Source organism: Drosophila persimilis, unplaced genomic scaffold (assembly GCF_003286085.1).
Source record: "Drosophila persimilis strain 14011-0111.01,24,50 unplaced genomic scaffold, DperRS2 tig00000002-arrow-pilon, whole genome shotgun sequence".
NCBI classification, from domain to species: domain Eukaryota; kingdom Metazoa; phylum Arthropoda; class Insecta; order Diptera; family Drosophilidae; genus Drosophila; species Drosophila persimilis.
The window spans coordinates 7,806,745-7,831,300 of NW_020825289.1; the positions used below are offsets into that span (position 1 = coordinate 7,806,745).

General features: G+C 45.5%; 2 protein-coding genes across 2 annotated transcripts; one reads left to right on the forward strand and one right to left on the reverse strand.

The window, feature by feature from the left end:
* The first annotated feature begins 11,236 nt into the window (after positions 1–11,236).
* LOC6590640 (extracellular glycosidase CRH11) lies at positions 11,237–12,491 on the forward strand. The gene is made up of 4 exons (XM_002016107.2): positions 11,237–11,252; positions 11,337–11,404; positions 11,813–12,065; positions 12,128–12,491. The coding sequence occupies exons 2-4, from the start codon at positions 11,344–11,346 to the stop codon at positions 12,378–12,380; spliced, it is 567 nt and encodes a 188-aa protein (XP_002016143.1). The 5' UTR covers positions 11,237–11,252; positions 11,337–11,343; the 3' UTR covers positions 12,381–12,491.
* An 8,763-nt stretch (positions 12,492–21,254) lies between these two features.
* Positions 21,255–23,377, reverse strand: LOC6590752 (phosphoglucomutase-2). The gene is made up of 2 exons (XM_002016108.2): positions 22,402–23,377; positions 21,255–22,336 (listed from the first exon to the last, which is right to left on the reverse strand). Exons 1-2 carry the CDS (start codon positions 23,318–23,320, stop codon positions 21,366–21,368), a joined length of 1,890 nt encoding a protein of 629 aa, XP_002016144.1. The 5' UTR covers positions 23,321–23,377; the 3' UTR covers positions 21,255–21,365.
* Positions 23,378–24,556: the final 1,179 nt, after the last annotated feature.

The following is a 24,556-nucleotide window of genomic DNA, read 5'->3' on the forward strand; positions in this document are numbered from 1 at the left end:
TCAATGTACTGGCGGTAATGTTGACTGAAGGAATGCTAATGTGAGAATACAACCCATGCACTTCCATATCTAAGTGTCTCTCCTGGACGATGCTTAAATGGTTCATTATACACAGACCTCAAACCCGCACTACTGCACTGCTTGAATGTGGGAAGATCCACACGTCACTTGGGGTCGCGTGGGCTCAAAAGATCCGACATCCTTGCTGATTCCGGTTCAGAAAGGATCGTGCTCGTCATTTCAATGTCATTCGTCATGCGAAAGAACATACCGTGAAGGAATATATCCACACTAAACCGCCATAGATGCAGCCACTAGAAAATCTGGAAATAGTACACGACGAACACATGAATGCAGACACTAAGATGCTACATACCCAATAATCTCCAGATTCGTGGCCGTTGGTGGGTGTGTAGTTCGATCATATTATGCAATTTGCAAACGAATTCCTCTAGTTATAGTTCTTCGCTGCTGGTTCCACTTTAAGCGCGCTTTATTGGAATATATTCCTTCAAAGAAGGAGGATACACTCCTATGAAAACTATTATGTGCTGTGGTGCTGCAAATTGTTGAAAGAATTCGGTGTTTCAATTTAGTTTCTTTAAATTTAATGAACAATTTAATTAACTCAAATTAAAAAATTAAGAAAATCTTCAATTTAATTGTGTGTTTTCCAAATCAAAGTTAAGTTTCTATAAATATATAAAATAATATAGTCTAATGGAAATAATATATACTTATTTATATATATATATTTATATGTGATTTAAAACATTAAACAATACTATAAACATTGAAAATCGCACGAAAAAAGTATGAAAGTAACGTCTTGGCCTCTGAACCAATGAAATTTTAGCCAATGAAAATCATTCTCTTTTTCTCATATTATTCTTCTCTCTTGATTGTCGGCAAAGCAGTCGAACAGCAGTCCGTGGCTATGTGTGCGCGTGTGTATGTGAGAAACGAGTGGGAAAGTGGAACAACGGTTTGTGATTCTACATATATTATACATTACATTACATTTTACATGTAGTAAAGGTGAAAATTGAGAGCGAGCAGGATTCGCTAGGGATCCGTGTGGGTGGAGATTGATTCCATGTTCTTAGGGGTTCGTTTCAAGTTTTAATTAGACGGAATGATGCTTTTCCATATGCTGGGCTTCCATTTTCTACGTGTTTCTTGCCACAAAGAAGATTCTCTTTCTCTCCTTATTCTAATCCTCCTCTAACGATTGCTCATTCAGGACTCTCTTACTGTACAGTACTTTATGAGGTCTTTCTTCATTCTTGTCCGCTTCTGTTGTTGCCTTTCAGAGTTGATTAGTCATCATTTCGGGTTTAACCCCTTCTGACTTTCGCACATTATTCGCATTGAACACACTCGTACATATCCTTTGAGTTCCTTTGGTTAAGTTGTCAAACACACTCGAGGACCTACTCTCCCTCCCTCCCTCCCTTTTCGTTTGCGTATCTCCCTCTCTTTCTGTCGGATTAGTTACCGGCGAAAACGCCCACAGAATTTTCACGCCTCGTTAGGAGAAAACAGTCGGGGATGGGCTCGGTGCGGGACGGTACGGGGTTCGGTTGAAAAACAATTTGCATTTTCCGCATTTGCGGTTTTCTGCCTGTGACCGTTTGACAGTGTGACAGAGAGAGAGAGAGAGACACAGAGGGAGAGGGAGAAAGAGATGGAGTTTGTTTGAGTTTTCTGTGAATTAATTTGAGGGGCGTGGTAATCTCATTAACTTTTGACAAGGCGCGTACGTAACCTCCTTTCGAAAAAGTCACATTTTCCTCTTGCAAGTGCAGGGAAAACTCTTTCATTCCTTGTCTCTCTCCCACTCTCTGTTTGGTCTATTTTTAAGAAACATTTCCCCATAGGACAGGTTCCGGGAACGGAGCGGAGCGGAGCGGCACACAATTTTATGTTTAAATCAAAGCCAAAAGGCAAACAGAAGATGTCCCCAGACTCCGCTAATTAACCAAAATACCCTAAAGGAAATTCCTCTGGCCATCACCTCCCGTTACCCTTTAGGAAAGCGGAATTTTCTTTTTCCGCAAAGGTGAGGAAAATTCTCTGATCTACGCTGCGGTCCGCGGGACTTTGTTCGATTAACCCCCTTTTATCACGCCCAATTCTCGGAGGAGTTTCTCGGGCCGCGACAGCTGTCACACAGCTCTACCCCTTTGACCCCCTCCTCCTCCATCACCACCACCACTCCCCCTCTACACCATGCCTCTTGTTTGTTGAGCGTCGGGCGTTGGGCTTTGAATTTGATTCAAATTGTTTCGAATTGGATTTACATGGACATCCACTAGCCAAAGGCCCCACCCCTCCCCCTGTGCTGTGGTGCGCTGCGACTTATGGGATTAGTGAGAGGAGAGGAGAGGAGAGGAGAGGGTGAGGGTAGGCCAGGGGCAGAGAAAGTGTCATCATTGCAATTACAATTGTGTGTGTCAATTAGTCGGAGGATTGACTCTTGAAAAACAAACGGCGCTGCTCGGCTCGCCTGGGGGGTTAGGGTGGACTGAGGTCCTGGCAAGGGTATTCCAACAAGTGATCAAATCCCTATTAAGAAACTAATGTAATGTGGATAATCCAAGCAATTTCGAGTGTAAGATGGATCTAAAAGTTCTTATAGAAGAATAGAGAAGGAAACCATATAGATCTTCCTCTTCCTCCTTGAATGCCTTACCCCCTTATTGGTTTAGCATCTGCTTGCATATCCATTAGCCCTGCCCCTAGCCTGCATTTCCGATTTCCTCTCACTCTGTATCCCTCCAGCAGAAACCATGAATAATTTTAATATGCAAACGGAACGGAGCATGTAAATGTCTCATTTGTCAGTCGTAAACAAAAAAGGAAGAGAACAAGAATAAGAAACCGAATGTAAGGATGCGAGTACACATTTCTCCATATGCAAGACATTCACAGGACCTGGACAGAGGGCCATAAATAAGGCGGCGAGAGGGAAATTTGAGGCGCGAACATTTTAATTAGTGTGCCTCCATGGGCATGGTATGGTGTGTGTTTCGAGTGCACACTCGTCCTGGGGCCTGGCAGGACACTTATGCAAATTAGTCGGGAGTCGCCGCCCTAATGAGAGGGGAGGAGAGTCGACTCCGGGAACACACCGTGAAGATAAATCATATTTAGTTTCAGTTCTTTCGCTGGATTTTCACGAGTCATCATCGTCATTGATTCGGGGGAATGGAATCCGTACTGCCTCGGGTCTCAGGTCTCTGCGGACTGCGACAGATGCCACAGATCCATCCACAGAGATCTCTGACAGTTGCATTGTCTGCTGCCAAAGACCACCAAAGTTTTCAGTTCCTGAGAACTCTGCCCCTGCCCCGACCAATACATCGATGCTTCAGCCGAGTGGCGCTGCACTTGCCACAATTTAAGCACAGATTGAACTCGAGTCGCGGCAGGACAAGCGAGCAAGTGCTCAAGTGTTTGCCACTTGAGTGAAAAGCGGCTAGAGGCAGTCGGGGCCTGGAGTGGCACGTGGCAGCGACGGAAAAAAGCCAAGTAAATTTAATTAAATTATCTCAAACACGTGTTTGACCAACTGCAACGATTTTGCGAAAACAATCGGAAACCAGTTTAAATATTTACCCAGCCCAGGCCTTTGCCTAAACGTTCTCGTGAGGGTAACTCCCACAAAAGAAGGCCGTCCACCGGCGACCGTCGTCGAAGGGTTTCGTTTACATAAGAAAAAAACAAGAAATTAGTACAGGATTTCGAATAAAAAATACCCTAGTTCTTGGTTTGCTTTATTACAGGAATTTCATTTACGAAAATCGTTTCAAAATCGAGGAAAAAATGCATAGAAATTTATGCTGTTCTGAGACTGTTTTTGGTTGTTAAAACGATCTATTGATAATGATTTTGGATAGATTAGACGACTGTTTAGGGACTGTTTAGAGCTCTTCCAGATTCCCAGATCTTGGTCTAGAGCCTCTATAGAGAAAAGATCCATAATACACAGAAATATTAAATGAAATAAAATAAAATATTAAATAAAAACGGTAAATTAAATATTGGGCTTTTAAATATAAACTCAATGATTAAAATGTAAAAAAATAAAAAAAAATAAATCTTTTAAGTATGGTTCATATTTAATTTGAATATGAAACATTTTAAAATATGTAAGTATGTTATATTAAGTTTGTGGGAACTATATTTATATTTTTTACATATTAAATATAATTATCCTGTTACAATTTCCATTCTCGGAGCAAATATTAAGCGTTGAAATAATTATAAACACTACAATTTCAGGGCGTACCAACTTTCATATCCTATCGTACAATCTATGCAATCGGTAAGGTATTTTTCTCCCATCCATCAACATGCAGAAATTCATCATAAACATTCCATAAACTCTAGAAATACCGTGTACGACAGAAGGGAGGGTAAAACGTAGAACCCTTCTTCAGATTTATTATTTCAGCACACACACACAACACGAAGGATGTGGCAGGGGCAGCAGGGACTTCTTACCACAGCCCCCCGCCACATACAAAGGTGTTCGAAACATTTTCGCACATCTCCCAAGGCCCCCTCCTGGCGCGGAGCAGCGCGGAGGGTGGGGGGGTGGTGGGGAGGGAAACCCGTTTGTCTTGGCCAAAACCGAAATACAGCAAATATTTATACAAAATCATAAATATTTACAAGTCTCGCGCAGCGATCTCCTCCATCGATAAGCGTTTTTGTGGCTGGTGAAAACAACCTGGCCATAAACACGAAATTGTTTCCCATTCCCCCCACCCCCCGGTCTGGCCAAATAAGTGGCAATGAAATGAAATCCATCGAACGCATCACAAACCGCATCGAGATTGGGACCCAAGGCCCACGGCAGTTCATTAACTGGGACTCGAGTCCGGGCCGGTCCGGCCCGAAATGGTGGCACAAAAGATTGATTTGTGGCCAAGAAAAGTTAGCCAAAAAATAAACGTACATTTTCCATGATTTTCCCAGCAGCTCCTCAATTCCATTTCCCTGACATTTTCCAGTTGAAAATAATTTACGAGGTGGGGCTTGGAAGCGGAATGAATTCTTGCATCTCATTTGGGCGTTTTAGTGCAGCTCCTTCTGGGTCCTGTCCCCCAGGGGGGCTGCTCCGCCCATGTCCCACCTGGAGAAGCGTGTCAGCGTTGGGGATCGATCCTCTGGAGAACCACAAAAACGCAAACGAACGATGGCGTGGCATCACCGCCATGCAATGTCCCACGGCAAAGAAGGGGTGGGTGTGGGGGGTGGCGACACATTTACTAGATTAATTAGCTCATTTACTGCTGACAATGTCCGTGTTAATTCCCCACGAATTAAATGATAACATCGCCCGAGAAAAGACCCGAAGAACGAACGTGTCGATGAAATGGATTGGCTAATGCTTGTTGACGCTAATGCCGGTCGGTAATCATGGGAGTTGGGGCCAGAGGGGGGGGGGGGCAGGATCACTAGCCATAGGTGTGCACATGTGTACGTGTGCTGGAGGGGGGGACAGGGCTGGTAGGGGCTGCTGGTGTGCATCCGATTTGCATAATTTCAAGGACCACTTCGTTAAAGGACGCACCCCTGACGCCCAGCTTGTTGAAACCGCCTCACACCTCCTCCCATCGAACAACCCCTCTGATCCGGACATTTACACTGCGGGAAAAGAGGGGGAAATGTTTTAAAATCGCCCATTACCTAGAGCCACTTCCGGGTGGGTCTCTTCTCCCAGTGCTGCTCCGTCTGTTGCCGCTGTGTTTCCCTGTTTTTCAAACTATCCAAACAGCCAGGCAAAAATATAATTTGACTTCATTATGCGAACAGTTGTTGCCCTTTAGTTTTGGTAATTTATTTCAATTTTTCCAGTCTTCTGGCAGGCGAGTCTCTATCCGGCAAAAGGGGTTAATGGCTCCTGCAGTCCATCCCTTCTCCAGCCCCAGCTCCAGCTCCAGCTCCAGCTCCAGCTCCTGTCTGTTTGTGTGCCTCAAATGCTGCTATTGTTGCAATTGTAATTTGTTTTTATTGTCGCTGCTTCGGGGCGAGGTAGAGTACGACTTGGGTGTGGCCAATGGAAAGATTCATTTCCAGCAAATCAAAAAAAAAACGAAAGAAAGATCCTTGGGCAGGGCGCTCATAATTAATTTTTGTGATATTTCCAAGACTCATCCAGAGACAGGGATAGAGGGAGGCTTAGCTCCCCGGAGAGGCAACCTTTTGGGCCATTTAGACTCAGTGTTGGCCAGCAAACAAGCCAACAAACAGACAACACGGACAATGCATAACGGTACGAGTACGAGCTGTGTCCTGTTCCCAGACTGGGCGTGGCTGCATTCCTTTCTTTCGGCTAACCAAAACAAGGATATTGACACTTTTCATCTCAGACACAGACTTGGCCTCGACTTTATCTCAGGGCGAGGCAGGAAGAGATGGAATGGAGTCCTTCCCTGACTCTGCCTCCGAATCAGAGTCAGTTTCAGTTTGAAAGTTCCTCCGCTCAAGGACTAAAGGACATAACCATGCATATAAATTTGATTATTATTAAGGCGGGCACATTAGTAAGCATTTCTAATGACGGGCCGAAGGATCACTGAAAAGGGTCAGTGCCGCCCCTGCCCCTGCTTCCACATGTGTGTGTGTGTGTGGTGCATGTGGCCTGTGGCATGTGGCATGTGGCCTCGGTTTCAAGTTAATTTATAAATATGTACGTACTCAGGTTTATGGTTTTAAGTATTTAAATATTTTATTTAGCACACTTCTTGGCCTCAGACTGCGGCTACGGGTTTTTGGCCGCCTCCTCTGGTCCTCTCTGTCTCCGTCTCCGTCTCCGTCCCTGTCTCTCACTCTCACTCTTTCTCCTTCTCCTGCCTCACGTGTGCGGGTTTTATTCATAATTTATGCGTCCACAGGGCGACACTCATTCGGATCTGCACAGGAGTGTGTGTGAGGGCACTCATTAACTGGAGGGCTTTAATTTAAAGGGTAAGGAAAGACCTTTATTGCCCAGAAACACACTTAAATTTTAGTTAAATTTATACATTTTTAATATACGATTACAATCCTTACTTTCTAGATCATCTATCCTGGATTATGTGTCTCAAAAATTCTTAACAAAGGCCTAGTTCTGTCATGGAAGGACTTTGGAAGTTTCGATCCATTCGAACTGCTTTTCCCTGCTTTTTTCCATGGTATATATAAATATATTATATGATATATATACTCGTATATTCCTTTGAGTATTCCCAACCAAAAACCGCACTTTTCCATTTCCCATTTTCGATTGATTTGTTCTACAATCTAGAGGCATAATTGTTATATCTTCCACTAATTAATAAACAAAAATTGCCAAAAAGCCAATTGAACTAAGTGAAATGCATTTCACTAGCCCCCTGTCCCCTGCCCCCCGTCTCATAACTCCCCGTCCGCTGGTAAAACATTAATGTTCTGCCACCGAATCGACCTGATAGATGAAGCCATGGATGGCCATTGTTCCGATACTTAACCGTAGCCGTACTCGTACTCGTACTCGGCTTAGCGATTTCAATTATCGGCCATGTAGAGCGGGGCGTGGCAGGCAATGGGCGGGGAACGGGCGACCGCCGATTAGCACGTGCCGCTCGTTCCGAGGTAGAGGTCGAGGCGAAGGTCGAGGCGGAGGCTGGGACTGGAAACCGAACTGTCGATGGCCACGTGACCCAAAGCGATACCGGGGGCACAGTATCTCGTATCCGAAGATAAACATAATTATGCAATGCAGCAAGGGGTGGGGAGCGGGGGGTGCATGGGTGCAGGGGTGCAGGGAGGGGGGGCTTTAGCCAATCTGATAACACGCAACGAGATTTGTCATCATCAAACAAAGTGGGCGTGAAAATTGCGGATGAAGCCGCCCCAGGAAGGAAGGCAGGATGCTTCGGGATGTTCGGATGCTGGGATACACGATGTAGGGCTTCCGGAGCGGATGCAATCATGTCTTCGGTGGCGTGTGCGCGAAATATCCATTGTTTGCCTTTCCCAGGACCTGCACCAGTGCCAGGACCCCCGGCCAGAAATACACGCGAATAATTGCCAGCGCAAGAGCAGGACAATAAAGATGCTCGTGGGCTAAGGACATTATGGCATTGATATAGCTGTGGCATATGCCACATCTCCTATCAGAGTGTGGGGGGGGGGGGGGGGGGGGGGGGGGGGGGGGGGCAGGGATAACTATTTTCGATTCTCGATTCTGGCCGCGTCTCTGGGCCTCAACACATTCCACTTTGTCTCTGACTTTGACTTTGCCTGTGTCTCAGCTTCTGGTTTTGTATCCTTGTATCCTTTGTCTCTGACCAGCACGTAGCCGCAGGCATACCCTTCCTGAGGGGTACACTAGATGCACTGAAGAAGGTATTTACCTTGTAACAGAGCCTCCATCTTCCGCAACTCGGACCCAGTGCCATTTAAGGCAATCTTCTTGTAGGGTATCCAAGTCTTTGGACTCCCGAAACTACACTTTCCCTGCTGGTTGCCTAGCAGTACTTTTGGCATTAAAGTTTCATTTGTCTGCTGGCCACTTGGCATGCGAGTCGGGCACTCGCCGAGGCCCGTCCGAGGCCAGGATACTAATCATAGACTAGCGCCATGCATCATCATCACCATCCTCCAGCCCCTACATCCTGGAGGATGTATCCTTCAACCTCTGGCCAGCGCGCACATCCTCATCAAGCTGATTGCGAAAAATCACTGGAGAAATCAGGCAGAGTTCGTGATGCCACACGAATGGCTGCCATGATGACATTTCTATGGTTAAGTGGATCCTGGAATGGTTTCCATTCCCGACCTCTGACTGACACTCACAAAAGCACATTTTTCGGCACTTTTTGGCACCATTTTTGTCTTTTTTTTGTGTGCGTGTGAAAAACATTGAAAATCAATTTTGTAATCAAAAGGTTTGTCTCCGTTGAGGGAGGTTGAAGGGAAGTCAACCCCCTCCCCCAGACACAAAAAAAGTGTCCATTATATACTTGATTATGTATTCGAAATATCTGTACAAAATTTGATTTGGATTTGGCTGCGTATTCTTTTCGTTCAGCTGTTTCAATTATTCATATTTTTCACAGTTCCCCGGGGATTGAGGCATTAATGGAAAAAGCCAAGAATAATCCAAATCCGAATGAACCACATGACCTCGATGGAGAATTTCCCCATCCTCTCTCTCTCCCCGGCTTTCTGATTGGCGGAGAACTACTCTCAGATCTAAAGTCTGACGAACAGCGGAATTATCGAGAAATAGTTCCACATAAATCAGCCGAAAACTAAAGACTATTTTTATACTTTAGCCAGGAACTTCGGGCCTTGTCCTGTCTTGGCCAATGGGGGCGTACTTTTGTCCCTGGCCGGCTGTCAAACATAATCACCTTGCCCACATCCTTGTCTCTATGTCCTGTCGTGTCTTGTCCTGTTCTGGGCTGCCCCACGAATCTATTCTCAAAGGAAATTTATGTTTTTTCTTTTTTTGTCTGTGTGTGAATGAAATATTTTATTTTTGTTGCCAGTTTTTTAACACATTTTGTAATTTCAACACGTTGCCACGTACCGCAAAAGTTTATTCCGCAACGAGTGTTGTGTCCAAAACACGGACACGGCCACGGCCACGGACTCCGTCCCCAACTCCGATTCCGATTCCGTTGATTCCGGACTCGGACTCAACTTCGGAGACAAATGATTAATGGTTCTCGGGGCTGGACGCTGCCAAATAATAAATCGTACCCAATCGACTGGGGAATATTTTTCCCGAGTAGGCGGCCAGAAATTTCGCTCTGTCACCATTTGCGGAAAAGGTTTTTTTGCTTTTCCTCCCCACTTTTTTGTTTCTTATTCAATTTTTATTCTTTTTGCCTGCCACAAAAACGCAACAAAAACGTGTGCGAAATTCAAAAATATTTATGTACTTTTGAGCGGTCAAAGCGAAACAAATGGCAGCAAATTTTTGGGATTTGTATGAGATTAATGTAAATCCATTGAATTGAATTTTGTGGATGGTTTTTTTTTTTACCAGATGTATGCCGTTCGATAGGCGTTTGGTAAACCCTATTAATGGAAGCGACTGTTAGCCGATGAATGCCTCTAAAGGTTTGGCTAAGAGTTTCGGAAGATTTAGTAGATTCTCGAACCGATTTGTCAAAGATTTAACACTTAATAACCATTAAAATCGCAATTGAAATCGTGTCAGTTCTCAACAGGTTTTTCGGCTAATTGCCTGAAGGATTTCCTGGAATATATATCTGTAAGCAAGCCGTTTTGTTTTGATTTTATTTTGCGAAAAAGAAAACAAAAATATCATTGTAAAACCAGTTTTGAAACTCTAACGGAACGTGTTTGTCCGAGCCAAAGATCTATTTAAAATTCATCTAATATTATAATTAGAAGACGCATGCCAGTCATTAAACCAATTCGGAAAGTAATATGTTAATAAAGCACCAAAATGATAGTTTTCTGCATTCCCCGATTATTTCGAGTGTATCCAATGTTTGCTGAATAGTACTGTGGCTCCACTTACATATGGAGCTTGCGGCGTCGTCTCTTTAATCAGGTTATTGCCCCAAAGCCAGAAGCACAAGCACAAGCAGAAGTGTTGGCCAAACCACGGACCCGCGAATCGGGTCAGTGGCAAGATCGAGCGGAAAGACAGTTGAGTGGCGGGGGGGAAAGTGGGGTGGCAGGGCACTTGGCCACGAACAACAGCCGGCCGTTCATAGGGAGCCAAATAACGCGAAATACAAATAATACGAAAACAAACAGAACAGAAAACATTTCCAGTTTCTGGTTTCCACAATTCGCGGGCTTTGCAGGCTTTTTCGTGTCTTATAATCATTAAGTTTAGGGGAATTTATTTTGGAACCCAGATGAGAGCGAGAGCGAGAGAGAGCTAAGGCTTATGAATCATTCGGTCTAACTTTATTTTTATGACTTTGAGACGCGACTTAAGAGATCTCTTAAGTTTTATCCGTAATTACGTTTGCGTTCTTTATTTTTCATTGTTCATTCAATGTTTTTTTTGTTTTCTTGGTTTCTGATGTATTTTCTTGGCTCTTCTGGTTGTTTGACAGCTTCTGCCTGCCTCTCCTCCTTCTCTACCTTTGATGATGATGATTATGATGATTCGCACTACGTCAGCGCTAAAAAATTTCCATATAAAAGCGCTGCGATGTGGGCCCGCGGTTTAGTCGATTTGGAACTTTTTACGCGTTCGCTGCCTAAGTCTTTTGTTCGTTTCTGTGAGTGTGGCTTTCCCATAGATAGATACATATACATATATCTGTAGTACCTGCTTTGCTAATTGTGCGTGTGTTTGGTTACAGATCCACCATGAAATACGCCTTGATTGCTCTCGCCCTCTGTGTGGCCTCAGCGGCTGCTGCCTCTTCCGGTGAGTGCAAGTCCCCCTGTCCCTCTCTCTAACTCTGACGGTGCAATTACATCATCGGAGCGACTACGGATAGTCAAGGCTGTTGTTAAACGATTATCATGTATATTATTATTTAATTTAATTAGCAAGTCTTTGGGGGTAAACCGGGTATGTTAATCCGTTAGCCCGAAAACCCATCGAAAATCCATTAAAAATATCAATTTTAAAACTTGTTCTGTGAAATTCGGTTTTTGCGACAATGTTTGTCGAAACTTTCCGCATAGTAATTCCGGAATTATGAATAGTCAAGCAGAATTAGAGATTTCAAACAAGTTTCAGATAAAACTTTCGCAAAGCAAAAACAACCCTTTGGGATCCCCCCTTTAATATCTGGAGTAGCTATAATAATCTCTCGATCTTCTCCCACAGCTGGACAGTTCGTGCCCCGCGCCTTCTTCACTCTGGACTCCCAGGGCCGCCAGTCGGACGTGCATCCCGTCAGTGAACGTCTGCTGAGGCGTCTGCGTCGCGACGTCTTCAGCTCTTCGTCCTCGTCTTCGTCGTCCTCCTCCTCGTCCGGCAACGGCGGCAGCATCACCTTCGCCTCCCACTCCATTCATAATCCCGATGGTTCCGGACACATCGGCACCTCCTACACCCAGCAGGCGGCTCCAGCTTCCCTGTAGGTCCCCCCCCCCCCACTACTTGGAATATTGATTCTATTGAGATTTTGTTCCTTTCCAGGGGCGTGAACCTTGAGAGCCGTTTCGGCGAGGATTCGTCTACTGGTGCCTACAATCCCTCGTATACCGGATATGGCAGCACCACCGGCTCCCAGCAGTCGTACGGCAGCATCGTGCCCGCAACCCAGATCCAGCAGACCATCAGCACCTTCGACGCCTCTGGCAACCAGAAGGTGACTACCCTCCAGGGAGCCACCGACCACACTGGCGTCCTCAATGTGAAGAAGACGGAGATCCAGTATCCCGCCAACTAAGGGGAGTCCTGAATATATATATATATAAGTATATATATACGAGTGTTAACTGAAAAAAGAGGAAAACCGAGTGGAGTAAAGATGAATAAAGTAAAGTAATATAATAATAAAATAAATCATTCATTTGTCGAATATTTGTAGTCGTCTTGGACCGAATTTAGCCTTAAAGTAGTTGTTACCGATCTTAGGAGTCTAGAGAATGTGCATCGAATATCGTTATACGTCTCGGTATTACAAATTATTATAAAGTTGAATGACTGGAAATCCGGAAATGGTATAAATATTCTTTTGTTGTTCAGTTTGTGGCAGTGAAAGTATCATTTGTGATAGCTCCCAAATGGGACTTTAACGAGACTCTTGCGATATCTTTTTTCGAGACTTTTGCGATATCTTTGGGAGACTTTTGCGAGACTGTTTTGACATCGCAAAAGGCACGCTTGTTGTTTTTTTTCTGGGGGTTGCTGTCTCCCCATCTCTCTCTCCCTTTTTTTCCTTTTTGGGTGTGTGTGTGTTGGGGGTCAATTAATTGATTCCAAGTGGATGCCCTGCCACGCCCTCAGCCAGTGTCAAAAGCTTATTCATTGCGGTGGCTGCATGTGCTCTCTTTTTACTCGCTTTGCACACTTTAGATGATTGCATCCCACATGCATGCCACACATGCCACACACTGCACAACGTTCGTTCCACCCAACATCCTGCTGATCCTTCTTCTGCCCTTTCGTGCTTAATCTCGCAGCAAAAACAACAAGAAGCGACGGGGGAGTGGGGCAGAGGCAAAAGCGCAGCCTGCTGCTCCGCTGAGCACAAACAATTGCCTGTGGGCGGTGCCGGGGCTGGCCGAGTGGGGGCGTGTTAGGCAGTGTTGGTAAAGGCTTTTAGCGTATTAGTTCAACGAAGCGGAATTTCATGCCTGCTGGATGCTGCACTGCCTCCAAAGGCAACGCTTTTAGCGATGATTAAAAACTATTCAATTACAACAACTACAACAACTACAACAAACTCCTGTAGATGACAAAAACTATAAATTGGAAGACATCTTTAATCAAAAGGGATATGCCGACCAAGATGGATTAAGCGAGCAGCAGGGAGGAGAGGGGAGGGGAGGGGGAGTGTGAGTCCGGACAAGATATGAATATGGGATTTGCTTGGGGAATTGCTCAAATCTCAACAGGTGCACGCACTTTCCAGCAACACACACGCCCCCACACGACCCGCCTTCGCTGTCAACGGCCTTTGCCGCATGCAAATGCTGAAAAGTTTTGTGGCAACACACAACAGAGCGAGAGAGAGAGAGAGAGAGGGAGAGAGAGTGGTAGACCGAGTAAGACAGCGAGTGGCAGGCAGCTTCTGAAAAGTTCTTAATTATTATAATTAATTACTTTGATCTCTGACTGCGGCCTTCTCTGCTCGCTGCTATTAATTTACTTGATTATGTTGAGGTTTTTCCAAGCAACTCCTGCATCCTGGATGCTCCCCACCCGCCCTGACTCTTGTTAAAATGTATCTCACATAATTGAGAAAGTGTAATGAATTTACTCGCGGCACCCGGCAGCAGGAGCAACTTTTCCTGACTGTGATAGATTTTCATTAAAGTGGCACTCGTTCGCATGTGGCAAAAGGATGCGCTGTGGCTGTCAGGCAAAGAGGATATTTACAATGAAGGCTCCTTTTAGCTATAAACATGAGTTGCTTTTTAAGCAAAAACATTTTTCACATGTGCTGCCAACATTCCATATTTTTTGTACTTTTTTAATGACTCTTATACAAGTTTATTTATTCGAAGTTCATGGTCTTTATTTTCAATTCGATGAATCAATCATAGATCTTTCCTAATCACATATGCAATGTCTTTAAATATGAAGATTTAATCATTTCCCACTTAAAGCTCTTTCTCACGCTGTTGATCAACTTTGAATAAACTTTCGACAAGCTTTCAGCAATTCTAAGTCGAAGCTTTCAGTTTTGTATAGTAGCTTTCGATAGCCTCAATGAGGCGGGGCTTTTCTGTGAGAGCAACTTAATGAAAGCTTCATTCGACAAAGGGAGTGGGAGAGACCAGAACATGCCTCCAGTTCGCGTGATCTGAATAATCGATGAAACGGTACTGCCAACAAGAAAAAAAAAACACAGCAAAAAGCAGGCCACTTCTACTTCCCCCCTTTGATCAGCAGAGAGAGACAGAGAGAAGAACAGCAGCAATCACTGATTGATGGGGAGTCAAGCGGGAGACAGGAGACAGAAGACAACATGCGGCTTCGCATTGTCATCGGCATGGGGCGCAACAAATTAAGCGTCTTGTGTGGTCGTCATCAGCGAAACGCGGCAACATCAGCAGCGGCAGCATTGCGGTAGATCGACGCCACCTGGTCAGAGTAGGCCCCAAACTGAGCTCCAACTGCAGCCCCAGCACCGAGTCCGAGCCTTAGTCCAACTCCGGAGAGTGACCACCGCCGGCGATGCCTAAATTCAGTTGGACACGAGCGCCAATGCAGCGATCAAGTGACATTTTATTGTCGGCAAACGCTGGACGGCTGTTTTTGCTGGTGCCTCTGTTTCTGGTGCTTCTACCCTGTACTTTTAGAGCGCGAGGGTACATGGGTTTCCCTAGAAACAGGTACAAACAGCTGCTCCTAGGAATCAAGCTACAGTTACCTTCCAATTATCCCAATAATTTAATCAATTTGAATCTTTCAGTTTCGATCATGGGGTATCCTTTAGTCGATGCCCTCACTGGGAGTGCTCTCATTTGTGGCTGCTGCTTTAGCTATTTAGAGGCATGAAAGAAGCGACAGCAACTGAGCCTGAGGCCGAGACCTGAAATTGGCTCTGAATCTGGCTCTCAGGAGTCCTCACTTGGATAATTGACAAGAATTAATTCATTCCATTGATCGGTGAGCGTTGAAATGTCGCAAATTTAATTATTGAAGTCGCGCTGCCAGTCCAATCAGCCTCCGAGACTGTGGGTGGGCGCACGGATGCCAATAGAGAGCGGCTTAAGCGGCTCTTTCCATTCCATTCCTTACCCCCCCTTCCGCTGGCCGGAGGACAGTCCAGCAGTCGTTCATTCCCTGGCCTTTAAGTAAAACAAACAAGATGACAAAAAGGAGTACGAATGGATTGAAGCGGGGAGGAGTGCAGTTCAGGTGGAGTGCCGCCAAACGAGAACCAAACAAAACGAAAATGTTTCCTGACAAATTTCTGCCATTTCAGCTGGAGCCAGGAGATGGATGCCCTGCCTGCCTGTAAAAAAAAAGCTAAAAAAAGAGAAGGAAATTCAACGATTTGTGCAGTCATCGGAAGCGGAAGCAGCAGCAACAGCAGCAGCACTGACAGAGGCACATCCTCTCTCCATCCTGATGAGCTAGTGACGAGGACGACAGGCAGTCCAGTCCTTTGGAGTTGATGAAAAAGAGCAGAGTGGAGGCGAACGAAGGACTAATGTGGTGGGGATTGTCGCTCTTACTGTTGACTTAAATCGTTTAGGTAAAGTTAAACAACTTGTTCCGTTAATTGTTAAACAATGCCCAGGCAGCAGTGTCTCCTCAGTTCTGGACTCCTCTCCACTCTCCACTGGACATTCGGCAGAATGGGCTCTGCTCTGGGAATAATTGATGGGAAAACTGAAAGCCGGCAAAAGCGATGGAAACGACGCGAATGATGGAAAGTGCAGATGAAAAAAAACCCGCTTTAAGATGTGAGGACACGGAAACAGAGATTTCAGATTTACCTGCATTTTGGGCGATAACTTTAAGGCTGATACCAGGTCAAATCAGAAGAATCTTTCTTGGGATCAGACAGTGAAATATTCTGTTATTTTGACTAGGAGTCCATTCCATTTCATTCCTTTTTAACCTTTTCTTCCAACAAGTATAATTTTCATAAATAATCGCATTAAATGTTGTTAACTTAGTTTTTCTCGAAATTTTTGGGCTCTTGAAATATAATTGATGTTGCTAATGAACCTTTTTTCATACAATATGTGCACTTTTCCGACATTTCCCTTATTTGTTACTCTTTTCCCTTTCAACCGAGTGGATGGGTGGGCTGGGATGGGATGTTTCAATGGAAAAAGGGTGAAAATGCTGCCGAAAAGTAATGGAAATAACCAGAGGAACAACCAGCAGCAATGGCATCTCCATATGCACAAGTAGATTTCCGTTGCGTGTCCCTTGGGGATACATACATGCTTCCCTTCCATGCCACCAGCCTGACCTCTCGCCCCCCAATGGGTTGACAAAAAGGACAAAAATACTTACGCATATGGAGGATAAATCTAAATTTCAAGTTCAGTTCTGTCAGTTTGCCGCATGTGGCTGAAGATTGATAATCCTATTGATGTCTAAGTCGTGCAATAATGGGAATAAGAAATTCGATATGATATTTGAATTGTTTAGCCAAAAATTGGGGGACCAAATCTGCCTTAAACATGGCTTACAGTTTTTCTTCAAAAAGGAATTACAAAAAGTTTTTGTCCAGTCCTTGAACTTTTGTCCCAGTCTTAGAGTATATGGGATACCCATTAATGGGGCTTAAATCTTATTTTCAAAAGTTTGATATTTAATTTAATAATTATAATACTAAATATTCTTGAATGTTATGCTTACAATAATGTTGTTTAACAAAACTAAAAATCTTTGAATTTCCACATTTCACATTCGAAAAGCAGAACAAACTGAGCGCCCGCCAGTCGGTAAAGCAGTTTGTACTAACCTTTCGCCGCTCTCTTCGGTCTGTGCCTTTCTCTTTGCCAATGGGAATTTCTCTTAGCCATTCTTATTGGTGACTCGTCCACCGAGACACAAAGAGAACGAACAGAACACAAGAGACATTTAGAAATTAAAACAGCACACGGGAATACGGGAAAAAAAGGAAATAAAATTTATATAAAATGTACCCACAGCTGCGTAGAGCCCCTGAAAAATCATGTAAATTTCCTGAAGCATCGAAAGATCTTTCCCGGTCTAAATTATGGACACGTTTCCCACTTCAAATTTGTCGGGAAAAAAATAAAATTTATTGCGGCAAAAAGGAGAACAAAATTAAAATGCATTACAAACAATTTGTTCTCGATGAAATCTGAGGGGGGTGGGGTGGGGCAAGGGGAGGGTTGTGGCAGTCTGGGGGAAAACGTATAGTAAGCAATGCATATTAAATTTAACATTTTTTGTACGCTTTTTTTCTGTGTTTCGGTGCCGTTCTGGCAATTAAACTCCCAGTGAATTTTCCACATTTTGAACAAAAACAATATATATAATAATACAGAAAAAAATAGAAGAGAAATTTGCATTGTTTGCATATTTAATAAAGCTAATCAAACACGTCGCGCCCTCGCCAAACCCATCGGACGACTCCCGACCCTGATCTAGAGGCGGAATCCTTGGTCCGTCCGGTCGTTCCCTATACGGACGATCCCTCCCCTTTTCTGTTTCTGTTTTGGTGAGGGTTTGCGCTTGCCCTGACAGCATCCTTCACATAATTTATTGGCCGGTACTCAAGGACGCGCAAACGAATAAAATACAAAAAAAAAAAAAAACAAACAACAAACGAATATCAAACAAAACTGTGAAAAACTCAGCGGGAAACCGCCGACGGAAGTCAAACTAATTTGTTGTCATTTTTATGCGACAAAAACGAAAACAATAAAACGACAAAAACAAATTGTTAGAAAGGAGGGGAAAGCAGATCCCTGCAGCTGCCATGAAAACTGATGAATTATTGATTGAATTAATGTTTCAACGATACGATACAAAACACAAATCGGAACAAATTTATAGATTATACACACATTAAATAGGGATCTCCAAGGAGCTCGTTTTGCTAAGGATAGATTTTGTATAACTTTCGCATTTATTGATAATTTATTGTTCAATTTGATGTTACGTAGTGAAGATTTTATGGCAGAACAGAGAAGTAGGTGCATTCGACCTTATAAAGTATATATTTATGTTCCTAATGTATCCGTTTATAATTTTGAATAACTCTGATAATATCAGTGATCCCTACATCGGATTACTGCATAAACGATCCATTATTCACACATTAAATAGGGATCTCTAAGCAGCACGATTTGCTAAGGATCGATTTTGTATAACTTTTGCATTTATTGATAATTTATTGTTCAATTTGATTTTACATAGTGAAGATTTTATGGCAGAACAGAGAAGTAGGTGCATTCGACCTTATAAAGTATATATTTATGTTCCTAATATATCCGTTTATAACTGATAACATCAGTGATCCCTACATCGGATTGCTGCATAAACGATCCATTGGTTTTGTCTTTGAAAATAATATAATGATAGAATATATCTTTCCAAAGTTTCCAGCAAAGATTGATTCAAACGGAATTCATTCAGGGTTGGAATATAGTCGAATATTGATAAAATCAAGCTAAAAAATGGCAGCTTTTCAGAGTCCATACCTTTGATTATTAAACTGTTAAATTCTATAAGATATATCTTTAATAATGGTTATTCTCTAGGCCAGGCGATATCACTTACTAGATTTAACCTCCGGTTAACCTTTTCGGCTCCCATCGTTGACTTCAGACCTTCAGGACATCCCACCCCAATGCCGATGCTTATCATAATCACAGGAAATCGGTTGTAAAGGAAAAAACAACACACAGCAAATACGATTACTTGCAACAAATGGCGGCGACCGCAGCAGCGGAAGTCAACAACTGCTTGTTGTTTAATTAACGATTGTACAGAGAGGCAGGGGGGGGGGGGGGAGGGGCAGCAGACATTTTCGAGTGTCAACTAACAATTTTGTGGGCAGCCTTTCGCGGGTTTCAAAGGATATCCGCGCATATGGACTGAAATTGATGATGTGAGCAAGTGGCACGTAATCAATTTACTTGCAGCGCACTCCGCCACACTTGCCTCATTTCGAATGCGAATTTAAGATGGCATTGTCCTGCGACCCACCACCATACCATCCACTTTAGGGGGTGGATGGGCCTGCCCTGCCTCATTAGGATAGCCGCCGCTGGCTGCTGTAACAGTATATCCTCAACATATGTGCCACCAGGACCAGGATGTTCGGAATCCAATTGGTGCGCATTGATAGCACTGAATGGGATCCGAATGTAACCTTTAGGACATTGAATTGTATTCGAATCGGATTAGAGTTAAGTTTTTTCGTGCGGTTAAAATGAGTGTGTGAATCGAATAGATACATACATACTTGTATCATATTACCCGCTTAAAGCGAATGGATTTGAGAGCCTTTTGCATATGCAAATGCTCCTTGAAGAGATTGAAAAAGGGCAGAGTACTCAGAAACACAGCACACCCATGAATTGAACAAGATTTCACGTTGATTAAAAGTGTGTAAAGAGGGTTTTTAATTCTTCCCATATTTATTCTTCCCGAATTCTTGGTACCCCACTTTTAAAGTTAATTTTTAACGGCTTGGGTTCTCTGATTTATCTAAAATATATTCCGTTTTGTTCATAGACTTGTTGCTATTTTGAGCTGACGACCAATCGCCATTTTTTTGTCGCGAAGAAACACTTTAAAATAAATACAAAATATTCTATTTTTGGGAGATATATATATTTTCTTGTAATTTGGCTTAAATGTTTTCTGTTTCTGGGTGTGGATAGTGCTTTGAACCCGCGGAGATGGTTCCATTTTAAGTATTGGGATCCTCCATGATGATGGATTTCCAATATGTTCATCTGAAACCCCCCAAAAACCTCTTGGTTAAGTTAATGGTTGTATCAAAATTCTGAAATTCCCCTCAGAGCAGACCTGTGTGGGGAGGGTGGGGAGGCCACATCCCACCCACATGTGGGACACTCGTTTTATTTTTTGTTGATTTACCCCGTGCTCTCGTGTGGCCGTGTCTTATTTACAGCGACTTTGGGTCGCAGCGAGTCGCCCCTTTTATGTTCCTAATGTCGCATAAACAGTGCTTAATAATGCACTAACCTTGGAAGCATCACATCGCCACTAACCGTGTAAAGCGTGGCCAAAAAATGTGTGCCCCCCCTCCCACCGCCCCACGCCCCACACGGGGTCGGGCTCGTTCGTCGACAGGGATTAATATTTAATTCGTGTGCGTTTCCCAGGTTGTATTATGTGTATTCTGTATTTTAGGGAAAATTTAATGGCTGACAGAGGGCCCTGGCAAAAGGCTTGGGCAAACAGCACGCTCTCCTTCGTCCTCGGGTTATCATCAGTCTTCATATATGGTGGATGCATGGGCTGGTATGGGATGGGGGGATGATTGGGTATGTCTTCCTTCTCCTTTTGTCTTCAGCGAAATTTGAAACGCAGGCGGCTGGGGGGAGACCTTTGGGATCATCGCGATGTTTACCTGGAGCACTCACTCGCGTTTTTGAGGCTATTGAAATATTCCGTTTGACCCGAAAACAAACACATACTCTCGTGTGTGGGGGGTGGGGGCAAGTCCCGAAAAGAAAGTCAAGTCGAAGCTTGTTTGCTCCTGCCACAGCCCATGCCCCTGCCCCTGCCCCTGTCTATAAATTTCCGTCTGTTTACAGCATTCGCTCAAAGAAGAAGATGCCTCTGACTCTGACTCCTGCTCGTCTCTCTGTTAATCACTGTTTTCATTATTTCTGCCCGACTTTTGCTGATTCGCACAATCGGCAGCGATTATCACGCCGTCGAATGGGTGGAGGGGAGGTCCTACCCCCAGAGTGCAATTAGCAGCAGGGGAAACTATAAAATTTCAGTGTTTGTCTTGCCAGATACTTTCGCCCAGATACGGGATGCTCCGGGCTGCTCCGGGATGCGGTTAACGGTACGCTGTTGGGCCATATACCCGTGTTTGTGGTGGTGTGGGGGGAAAACAAAAGCAGGACCCTGCCACACCACATAGAAAGCAATTTCTGTGTACGCATAATTGGCGTTCTGTGGCTTCGCCCACACCCAAGCCTCCGCCCGCTGCTGGAGCACGATATTTGGCCTGGCAGCGGGGAAGGACACGGAATCGCTATATTTTCTAGTCTAGTCTTTACTGCATATCGAACTGGGAGGCACGAATCAGGCCATGAACATTCGGCTGGTAGAACTCCTCGACGACAGCATCGGTCATGTGATGCAGCCGGTCGTCCAGCTCCAGCCACTCCTTCTCCTCGGGCAGGGCGCAGATCTCGGTGTAGTAGCGCAGCTTGTGGTCGCGACTGGTGCTGCGCAGACTGACCACGAAGCCGTTGGTGAAGGTGAACGTGATCATCTGCTCGCTGGGAACCATCGGCAGACGCGCCTTGCGGTCCGCATAGGCGGTGTCCAGGCCCTTGGTCAGATCCCGGACGTACACCACCTCGAATTCGCCGTCGAGGATGCACTTGGGATAGGTGCCCGGCAGGTCCTCGTCAAAGTTGCGCAGCCGCTCGAAGATCTGCTCAATCAGCTCCGGATCCTCGCAGGTGTAGTACGAGGAGAGCGTCGCATGGTAGCCGTACGTGTCGTAGATCTCGCGCAGCTTCTCGATGAGCGTCAGGCTGCGGGTGGTCCGCAGGTGGCAGGCCATCGTGGCCAGGTGCGTGGCCGCCGTGATTCCGTCCTTGTCCGCCACATTCATGCCAAACATGAAGCCCAGAGGCTCCTCGAAGGCGAAGAGCACCGTCCGGCCAGCGGCCTGCAGCTCCAGCGCCTTGTTCCCCATCCACTTGAAGCCCGTCAGCGTCTCCACGTGCGTGAATCCCTCCGCTCGGGCAATGGCCCCCACAATCCTGGAGCTGACCATGCTCGAGAGCATGATGCAGTTGCTCACGTCCGGCTTGGACGTGCGAGCCCGGTAGTTTTCCAGGGCCCACCAAGCGAGCAGGGCTCCCAGCTCGTTGCCCGTGAAAATCTTCCAGCGGCCCTTGGGATCCAGCTCGGCAGCGGCCAGGCGATCGGCGTCCGGATCGTTGGCCAGGATCACGGTGCAGTGCTCCGACTCGGCCTTCTTGATGGCCATCAGCAGGGCCTCCCTTCCCTCTGCCAGGGATCGCAGAGTTCTGTGATTAGATATACATTCATGCAAGGGAATGGCTGTGACTCACCTTCCGGATTGGGATAGACGAGGGTGTGGAACTCCGGATCCGGATCCTTTTGCTCCGGCACGGGGATGAGCGGCTTGAGGCGCGCCTGGTAGAAGGCCTCCCGCATGAAGGAGTAGCCCACGCCGTGCATCGGGGTGTAGATGAACCGCAGTTGGCTGCACTCGTTCGTCTCCAGGTGGACGGGCGGCAGGAGCTTCTTCAGCATCTCATAGTACATCGGGTAGATCTGGCGGTAGGGGTCCTCGACCAGGGGGCTCTCCGTCAGAATGCAGAGATCCCACGAGGAGGGCTTCGGCTCCAGGTTGGCCATAATGGCATCGTAGATCTTCTTGTCGTGGGGCGGCAGTATCTGGGCCCCATTGGCGGCGTACACCTTGAATCCATTGTCCTCCTTAGGGTTGTGCGAAGCCGTCACCACAATGCCCGCCAGGCACTTGAGCGCCGAAACGGTGAAGGGTATGAAGGGGGTCGGTGTCATGCGATTGAACAGATACACCTTGTAGCCGCTGTTGAGGAACACCGCCGACGTCAGCTGGGCGAAACGCTTGCTGTTGTACCGCCCATCGTAGCCGATGACCACGCCCTGCGTCTCCCGCTTCTGGATGCTCGGATAGCTGTCGGTGAGGTATGCGGCCAGTCCCTGGGCGGTCTGGATGATCACCAGATCGTTGATGGAATCGAATCCGGCTCGCATCCCGCCCCTCAATCCCGCCGTGCCGAAGGGTATGCGATTGCAGAGGCGAACGCGCAGAGCCTGCCAGTCCTGGTCGTGCACCGCCTCGATCACCTGGTCCAGAGTGGCCTCGTTGCGGTCCCACAAGACCCAGTTCTTGATCTGCTTATCGAGATCCTCCTGGCCGGACAGCTCCAGCGACTTGAGCACCTCGGCGGGCGTCTTTGGGGTCTTCTTGGTGGACATCTTCTAAAGCCAAATCGATGATCCAATGATCACTGTTTACTATGAACAATTTTGTTGTCTGTGTGTTTTTTGTCGGATGTGTGTGACTGGTAACCCCTGACCTACCCATCCCTAGGATTTGCATGCTGTTGCTCCCTTCGAACGATTGAAAATTTATGCCCAAACTCATTGCGATTTACGAGCCCCCAGAGAGGGGCCAGAGACCGGAGACCAGAGACCAGAGACCATGGCTAAGCTCCACATCAACCGCAAATTGATCCATTGGCAATTTGATTTGGCCAGGCCATTGGATTTATAGCCTCTTGCGAAGGCCTGGGCAATAAAAAAAAACAAAAGTTTAGGACGAGAGGCAAAGACTGTCCGCATCAGAATTGATATATATATAGACATATTTTATGAACTGTTTCGCTCACTCTACCGGTCTTTGCCCTTTCTTTATAGCAGCATTAACATGATTTCAATTTGTCATCAATTATGCAAAGCGAGTCTAGGAGCCCAACCTCTTCTCTCCTTCAATGTGCATTTGGCACTGCGTCCATTGGTGTGGGTAATTTGCCGAACGGTAATTGGGTTACCCATGCAACATGCAACATTCATCAGACAGTGGGGGGCGGGGGGACGAAGGCTTCTTCCATTGTCTGGCCTCTGTTCTCCGGCAGTGCCATGTGCCATGTTGGGCTGTGCCTCATGTCAATTGCATTCTAAACATTCAACGGCAGTGCTTTCAGCTCCACAGCAGACGGGAGACCAGAAGCCTCATCGGCAACGCATTCGCATTTGGAATCCGTAGTGGCAGCATTAGTTAGGACCTCACACACACACACATCCACACACACATTGGAAGTGCATTTCGCGTCAAATTGTCAGAGTGTTAATTAAAAATGGACACTTGAATAGGCAGGAGCAGGAGGCGGCCTCCTCACATGCACAAATCCAGCTACTCGGCGGTTGTGGTAATTGTCCTGCACAACCTGGCCCCCATGCCCCCCGCTCTCGTGCCTCGTCCATAATCCTCCTGTGGCACTGGAGATGAGAGAAGCTGTTTGCCTATAGAGGCAGAAATCATTGTTCAACAGTGGACGCCGGCATAAGGAAAGAGCCTTTCAAGGTTCAATGCCAAAATGTAGAAGCTCCGTAGTGAACACTTTTTTGGTTCAAAAGTACGATACACTCAGAGAAAATTGGCAAATATTTAAATAAAATATTCGGCTATAAAATAGTGAAATTAAATAGAAA